The sequence below is a fragment of the Hibiscus syriacus genome, unplaced genomic scaffold (genome assembly GCF_006381635.1).
Source record: "Hibiscus syriacus cultivar Baekdansim isolate YM2019G1 unplaced genomic scaffold, ASM638163v2 tig00002840_pilon, whole genome shotgun sequence".
NCBI lineage: Eukaryota > Viridiplantae > Streptophyta > Magnoliopsida > Malvales > Malvaceae > Hibiscus > Hibiscus syriacus.
In genome coordinates this window covers 625717-634443 of record NW_024061947.1, presented here as the reverse complement: position 1 = coordinate 634443, position 8727 = coordinate 625717, and the positions used below count along the sequence as shown (strand labels likewise).

General features: G+C 34.3%; 1 protein-coding gene across 1 annotated transcript; it reads right to left on the bottom strand.

Annotated features, from left to right (window-relative positions):
• Positions 1-205: 205 nt before the first annotated feature.
• LOC120154663 (zinc finger CCCH domain-containing protein 11-like) lies at positions 206-4120 on the bottom strand. Its single transcript, XM_039166331.1, has 8 exons — positions 3804-4120; positions 3362-3446; positions 3079-3219; positions 2881-2969; positions 2079-2266; positions 1832-1963; positions 1514-1616; positions 206-750 (listed from the first exon to the last, which is right to left on the bottom strand). Exons 1-8 carry the CDS (start codon positions 3972-3974, stop codon positions 577-579), a joined length of 1083 nt encoding a protein of 360 aa, XP_039022262.1. The 5' UTR covers positions 3975-4120; the 3' UTR covers positions 206-576.
• Between the last annotated feature and the right edge of the window lie 4607 nt (positions 4121-8727).

The following is an 8727-nucleotide window of genomic DNA, read 5'->3' as shown; positions in this document are numbered from 1 at the left end:
TCTACATTAAAGTATATCGTGACACGTTTTGATTAACCAAAATGCTTGAAGGTTGTTCTCAACCTATGGATTGGGTGTTGGAAGGCGGATGTTCGTTTACGAGGGAGTCGATTCAAAAGCAAGGTCGCAATCTGACCTTAAGAGAGCGGGCGCTGAGCATACAAATAGGGAATGAAAATGACTGTGAAAGGAGGAGAATAAAACAGAGGCAGAAAATGACGCTGAAAACTAAAACAATATGTATACATATATGCTTGCATCTGTCATCACTCAATGACGATGATATAAAGCAAGAAAACATGATCACACAACATTATAATACGGTACCTGTGTCAATTCATTCTAATAATACATGAAAATGGTTTAAGCACTTGCGTTTCATAATCATGATTCTCGTTATTCATAAAAACCCAGCATCAAAAATAGGATACACCTCGCAATTTCACAACGTGATCGTGCAGCATCAGGCTTACACATGAACTGACACGGAATCGTGATGGGAAGTAATTTGCAGCAGGATCATAGAGTCAACAATTTAAAAATGCATGTGGACCAAAGACCCTGTGCATCTCAAAATTAAGGTTGAGAAGGCCCCTGAATTTGAATTGATGTTTTCGCCAAGCTTGCTTCTAGTTCATTTAATTCATCCATGTCAAATTCATCATCATCATCATCATCATCTGGAAGAACTTCGGCCTCAGCATCAGTTGTTGCTGAGGTACTTGGTCCAGCAGCAGCTGAATTATTGGCCTGAACATAAACATGCAAAACAAGAAATATTCAGCACCGAACTAGTCCATCACCTATCAATATGCCAAAGGCATATTCATGTCAAAAGTATAAATACTTTGCATTCATTCCAATTCTATTTATGAACCGATCATATATATGAGATTTGTCCATAATCTCAGGCCCTACGAAGGGGGCCAAAAGTAGGTGACAGTAAACAAGGAAGATGTGTCAGGTATGACCACCACGATCAGGGAGGTACTTTTTATCAACCCAGCTCAGAGGATCAAGCTAGGTCACATAAAAACCCTCAGGAGCAGGGACAGTTTAAGCTGTTTTGAGATAGGTATATTTCAAAAATAGTTGTAGTCTTCACTACAATATCCTCTGAACAAGTTTTCAAGTTAGTTTTCCGTCACTCATTGTCAAAATATGTGGTATGCTGGCATACTTCTGTGGAAAATGATAACTGATAAAAAAAAGGTGGTGTCAACCAATTTGTAAATTAGCAGCTCTAGAGGTAAGCATGATAGCAGTTGTCAGACTTTCCTTCTTAAAGCAATGAACAGCAAGTTATGTTGCTTAAAATTAGAAAAGTCTTATTACAAGTATTTTCCCCCTCTTTAGAAAACCTAGAAAAGGCAATGCTCTCTCTATCTCAACCTGTTCCGCATAGAGAAGCCTCCAAAAGTCCCAATGATATGTTACCCAGATTTTCACCTCTTGTTTACCTGAGTATTTAATGAAACTCAGGAGACATGAAAGTTGCCAAGCAAGAGAGTACCTTATTTTCGGGAGCATCTGACTCTTCCTCCCTTTGGTATTTCTCGTATGCCTCAGCATCATCCACAAATAAACTAGCATCTGACAGAAATAATTCACGACCACTGCACAAACACAAACAATAAATTTATAATATGATTATCAAGAAAGAAAACAGACGCCTATGTTACTGCAGGTGCAAATTTTTTCACATATTTGGAGAATAACCTTGCAGGTTATATCCTCATACAGGTACCTCAAGTGAATAGTCCGAGAAACATATGCATACACTTTATATTTATAAATGCTCAAGAAAGCAAACATGCCATGAAGTGCATACCTCATTCGGTCATTCTTAGCCCTTTCTGCTCTCTGTGCAGCCAATCCTTCATCTCTTTCTGCCATCATCTTCTTCTTCCATTCCATAAATAACTCAGGAGTCGTAGGAATTGAAGATTTTAATTTCGCACGCCACAGTCGAAGACATATAATATTAAGGTAGCTTAAAAGCCAATGAAAATAAAGTAACAAAATATGTTGATGGAAGGATGGAGGAATAGCAGGTTGGTTCCAGCATTATTGTTACCTGATTCTCAATCTCATCCTCAACTGGTGTTTTTTCGCTCTCTTCCTCTATCAAAGCTTTCATCTGAGACTTCAGGACATATCCTGGGGGAAGAGCATGCTTGTAGTGACAATCTTTACCACCATTGGGGCAGACCCAAAACCAACCATATTGTTTCTTTTCCACGGCTTCTAAAAAGTATTTACAAACCTGCATTTTACATCCGAATCAGTTCCAAACATAGTAATTAAAAGAGGCACAAAAGAAAAAAGAATATCTCAAGTTGCATATCTAATTAATAATTTCCACATAGGTGAATCTCATACTATGTATTAGTTGCAAATCTTCAGATTATATAACAAAAGACATGATACGCTATCTTTTAATTGGTCATTTTCCATGATAGAAGAAATTCCCACCAGGGTTTGAAGGCATTACTTTCACGTATAAGTAAGCTGATGCATGAGCTTACTTATATCAGAGATGTTTTGGATGGCTAGGATTATAAGTTTCCTTTATGTTTTAAATCAAGGGCTAGGATTAAATTATCTGTCACCCTAGCATAAATAAGCTGTAAAAATATCAAAGCCACAAATTATCATTATTATTTTCTTTGAATTAAAATAAAACTAGAGGTTTCCTTTAACCCTTTTTTTTTCTTGAGTTCCATCTTTTCTACTCGTTTGTTCAGCCATATTTCTTTGAATTACTGTTGTTTTTCTTCTTACCCACATCATAAGCACATTAATTTAACGACGAGTTCAGAAGAATATAAGATCACGCACAATTATTAAACATGCAAAAGACAACCAGCTAAAGCTTACAATATCAGTGGGCTTATTCTGCTGATACTTCTTCCCCTTTGATTCAACAACCTTCTCCAAAGTTTCTTGATCCCAGTCCTCCATTGTTCCTAAATGGAAGAAAGAACTAAACATACAAAAATCAGAACACCCTTCAATCCTACTTGATATTTAAATTGATAAGAATCAGAAAACATAGAATTTCATATGAGGATTAACCTTGATCGCGCATATCACTGTAAATGTCAATCTTCTCGCCTTTCCTCTGAACATTCAGGTCGTGTGAGAACTTGCATTTAAAACCTTTTGCACATTGCCCCGCTTTATGGAATTCGCACAATATTGACATGGGATCAACACCTGCACAAGGCCCAACTATTAGCTCTAAACTTCCATTCCCAATAAACCAAACCATATAAACACAATAAAGAAAAGGCATAATATGAGAACTTAACTACAAATAACAAAGAAGAAAACAAAGAGGAAAAGGTGGGACAATTACCAACAGGAACTTTAGGCTGAGTAATAGCAATCTTAAACAAGTCATTTAGCTCCTTCTCTTTGGCCTTCTCTTCCTCTTTCTTTTTCTGAAATAAATAAAAAGGAATCTAGTAAGAAAAATATAATTTCAATGCCTCAGCTCAATTACTAGAAGAAAAGGGTATGATTTCCTTTGCACTTTTTTCCACCTCCATTCAAATTTACAATCCCTAAAGAACCAAAATTTCCAATCAAGAGAACAAACAATTTTGCTTGGCAATAAAAAATATCCAAAATAAAATAATTAAAAAAAACAGATATTCAGATTCTAGTATCTTTTATTTCTCCTAAACAACACAATAAAAAAACGAGGAAAAAAATCAATCATAAGAACAATATTTGATCTTTCCCGTCTATAATTAATAACAATAAAGAAAGGAGCAATTAGGAGGGAATGCGAGAACCTTTTGAGCGGTTTTAGTGGGGTCGGGTTTGGGTTGGACGGATTGTTTGAGATTTTGGACGTATTTTTGAACATTTTTGCTCTTGTTCTTGTTTTTGAGACCGAATGTCTTGTCCTCTATGATCTTCTGCTTCTTGGCTAAATCTGCTTTTGAGGCTTGCTTGGGCGGCATCTCTGATCACCATATAATAAAATAAAAACAAAGCGTCCCCCTCCTTCTCTTCACTTAATCGATCGATCGCCCGAAAAGAGCAATCTAATTGATTCGATTACTAGTTCGTTCTCGATTTCCCCCAGAAGGTTTCAGGGCTTTTTTTTTTTTAATTGAAACACTGAACCTGGGCGTGGATGGTTTGGATTTTTGGACTAGGATGGGAATGAAGTTGATCTGGTGAATTGTCGATTTTAGCCCTCGTTATTGTTGACGTGGCCGACTTCCGTGGTAAATCTGTTTTAGGATAAAACTTTACTCTGTATTTTATTTTACTCATTCAATTTTTAAATGTTTCTAATTTGCTCACTCGACTGTATAAATTGAATTATTTTACTCACTAGACATTAATCTTGTAACAGCTGGATGACATGCAATAGTTTAATAATAACAGTTGGATGACATGGAATAGTAAATAAGAATTAAAAAAAAAACAAAGTGGGTCATTCATTTAAATAAAGGGTTTAAATCCCTAATCCTAAAATTTCACATTAAAAGGGGGAAAAGTGACCGAACAAGGAGATGGAAGCAATGTCCAAGTCAAACATTAAAAAAAACAGAATTTTTGAAAAGAAAATAAGAAATGAGATAATTGTTTGGATTTTTGTTTGTTTTACTTACCTGTATTTTTGGTGGATGAAGGTTGAAGACGGGTATTGAAGGTTGAAGATTCTGGTAGTGAATTGGGTATTAAAGGTTGATGAAGGTTTACGAATTGTGTATTGAAGATTGAGGATGGATTTTGAATATTAGGGTTTTTGAAGGTTGAAAAAGGAAATTAAAGTTAGATGGGTAGATGATTCTGTTTCCCATGTTTTTAATGATTTAAAAATCTTTCATGTAAGCAACGTCATATCGACGTTACAAGGTTAATGGTCGAGTGATTAAAATAATTTAATCTGTAAAGTTCAGTGAGTAAATTAAAAAATTTGAAAGTTGAGTGAGTAAAATAGGAGAAAAGTAAAGTTTAGTGAGAAATAATGTAATTTGTCATATATATATTATTAATTTAGGGTGATTACAAAATGATTATATATTTTAAAGACTCTCAATTATTTGACAATGAACCCTTAAATATCTTGTGCAATCGTTGCTACACTATAGACACCCATTTTTTTCCGAGGTTTATATAATATATAATTTTTAGAAAACGGTTTTTGAAAACATATAAAATATGCTTTAAAATCGATTTTTGAATATATATATATATATTATAGTCTTGAAAACAATATTTTTAAAATATATATTATATAGTTTTAAAAAAATTTGAAAACATATATATAGTATATAGTTTTTGAAAACATTTTTGAAAATATATATAATATATAGTTTTTGAAAATATTTTTTGAAAATATATATAATATATAGTTTTTAAAAAAACATTTTGAAAATATATGTAATATATAGTTTTGAAAATATTTTTTAAAAAATTGTATATAATATATAGTTTTGAAAATAATTTTTGAAAATATATTACTATATGGTTTTGAAAACAATTTTCAAAAACATATCTAATATATTTTTAAAAATGATATTTATTTTCTATTATATTGATATTATTTATTTTTATTTATTATTTTATTAATATTTTCTTTTCTTTTTTTATTATTTGATTTTTTGTTTTGGTCCAGGGTCCATTAAGTCCAACTCCAGATCCAGCAAGAGTGTGGGCTGCCCAACCAGGTAGGCAGACATGTCTGACTAGTAAGCCCACTCGAATTAGGGTTTTAAAATTTATCCAAGGCGCCACGCATTTTCGTTCGTGAGATCAAGCTAGGATCAATGTCCCAGATCAAGGATGATTAAGGTCATAAAACCCTAAAACAAAAGAATTCCAAGGCATAGTCGTATGAGGGTTGTTATATCTAGCCATGTGATCTAACGGTCCAGATTACACCAGGAGGGTGGTGGTCACCGTTCAACGGCGCGTGAAGGTCACGCGCCTGCAAAATCATCCACCGACCAAGTTCCTCGGTACCGAAGCCAAGAATTTCGTAAAATTTAGTCAACATATAAACATAAACCACGAAGCAAAACCAGAGAGTGGGTATCCCACAAATCGAAAAGTGTGCCACGAACGCCGAATAGGACTGACTCATCCCGGGATGTTCGGCAACGACTACCAGTCGAGAGGGTATAAATACCCTCACCAAGATGCTTCAAGGGACAAGAGGAAAAACACAACAAAAAGTATCGAAGCAACACAAACAATGAATACCAAAAAATACCAAGCATCAAACATCCCTAAACAACCAAGCATATCACAAGGGAAAACATTAAATGTAAGTGGAAAACCATCAGTAGCCGTCAAACGAAGGTAAGATCCGAGGGTTTTTTCTTAGATATACTTTTATAGGGGTGTTGTTTGGGCGTTTGGAGGTCAGTTTTGGGTTCACGGGGTCGAGAGGAACATTTGGGGAGAGTTTTGGTTTTTCCAGCCACCAGGGGCGGTGGCCGGAGTGGAGGTCGGCGCGATGTCTGGTCATAGGAGGCGGTGGTCGGATTTCGACCGGTTAGAGGGGTTTAGAGGATTCGGAGAGGTTAGAGAGATAATATTTGAGGGAAATGTTTAAACTGAGTTGGAAATGGGTTTTCTTGGGTATTTATATACCAGGGACCTCTGTGCAAATACAAGATTCTTAAATCCTTTGTGTCGTCCCTGCTATTTTGAAGTGCAATTCAATTTGGTCACCGTTTGTAATTTTGCCTCCGAATTTTTAATTTAATCAATTTAATCCATGTTTATATTTTTATATTTTACGAATTGCCCCCTAACATTTTATTTTTCTCTTGCAGATCATTTTTAGTACCAGTTTAATCCATCAATTTCAATTAATTTCAATTTGGTCCTTTAAATTTTTAGTTATTCATTTTTTTTCATTTCCTTTTTAATTTAAGCATTTTTTTCATTTTAGTTATTCATTTTTTCCTTTTAATTTTTGTATGTTTTTATTTATTTTTTATTTTTTTATTATTTCATTTTTATTATTATTTTATCATCCTTTTAATATTTTTTTACTTATTTTATTATTTTTAAAACCCTTTTTTAAAACCTTTTTTTCTTCCTTTTATTTGATATTTATTTATTTATTTTTATTTTCCATTTTAACATTCTTTTTGATTTTTTCAGTAATAATCTCAATCGATCAAAGGTAAGTAATTTGAATTTAATTTTAAAATTTCGATTTAAATTTCAATTTTCGCAATTAAGACAACCGACGAATTAATTAGTACCAAAAGGGCAATACAAGGGTGCTAATCATTCCTTGACTGTAACCGACTCCCGAACCCGACACATTTCTGGTAAAATGCAGATCAGGTAAGATGATGTCCGATCCACCTAAACATTGTTTTTAAATGATCGGTGGCGGCTTTAACATTTTTATTTTAAGTCGAAACCCAATTCCGGATCTACCCGAAAGACGTTTGCGACATACATGAATTTGAGACCTTTAGAGGCAACGACAATAATTATTTCTTTAATCATTAAAGCAGTTTGGTTATTGCAATATATTTTAGATGTTATAGCTTTAGCTTTTGCAAATGAGTGGTTTTATAAGCAAAAGTCTCAAACTTTTTTTTAAAAATTTGTTCGAAATCAAAAAGTCTGAAACTTGGAAACCAGAACACATGGAATTTTCATATGGTAACAGATGGAAGGAGGTCCCTTAATAAAATCAAGTAGCTCCAACACTAAATATTTACAATGTACAAGGTGGCTGGAGTACAGTTTGCGAGGATTTCACAAAGCTAGTATTGCATACTTCCAGCAGAACTAGAAAGTACTTCCAGATTAAAGTAGCCAGTTATAGATAAAAGCTAAAAAGTTGACATCTTACGTCCGGGGTTTACTTGTTCTCTATTTTGATTTTATTGGAAGACAGAAATGCTGTCGCAAATGGCTGATCCAATGCTGCAAGGTCAGTATCCTCCGAGGGGCTTATTACAAGCACTAGCAGTGGCAGCAATGTGTGTTCAAGAGCAGCAAAATATGAGGCCTCTCATTGCTGATGTAGTCACAGCTTTCACCTACCTCTCATTGCTTCGTGCCTGTCTCTCCACCTCGGACAAAGAGAGACAGAGATAATAAGCTCGATGGCTGTAGCAGTTTCGAAATCGATCGGACGAGAAGGCAGGACTTTTAGGTCAAATGCTCACTGCCTGCACAACGCAGCATGCCACAGTATCAAATTTTGCTTCATTATTACAAAGAATAGGCACAGTTTTATAGAGCTACAGTGTTTACTGTAAGAAGATGCTTGTAGGTTTTGTTTTTTCCATGCACATGAAATTTCTATCACATTCATGATATAGTGATATTTTAGTGTACAGTTGATACTGTAAATGCATGAAATCTCCTTAGAATGATAGAATCAATAATGATGGGATTACCTCATGGAGTTCAACAATACTAAAATAAGAATCTTGTGTACTGAACAACGTATAATATGCTGCTGCACATATGATTATATTCAAATCAATTTAGTTCAACAAGTCTACTAGGGTTCAAATCAACACTTTATACAAATAGAACCCTCTTTTTTAAATTCTTGCCATTAATTCGCAGTATGGATATATAACTACAAAAAAAAAAAAGGAGCAAATAAAACTCAGAAAGATGCAGAGACTCAAACTCCTTAGAAGTGATTTCTTTGATAGTTAAGGCTCAAACTCCTTAGAAGTGATTTCTTTGATAGTTAAGGCTCAAACTCAA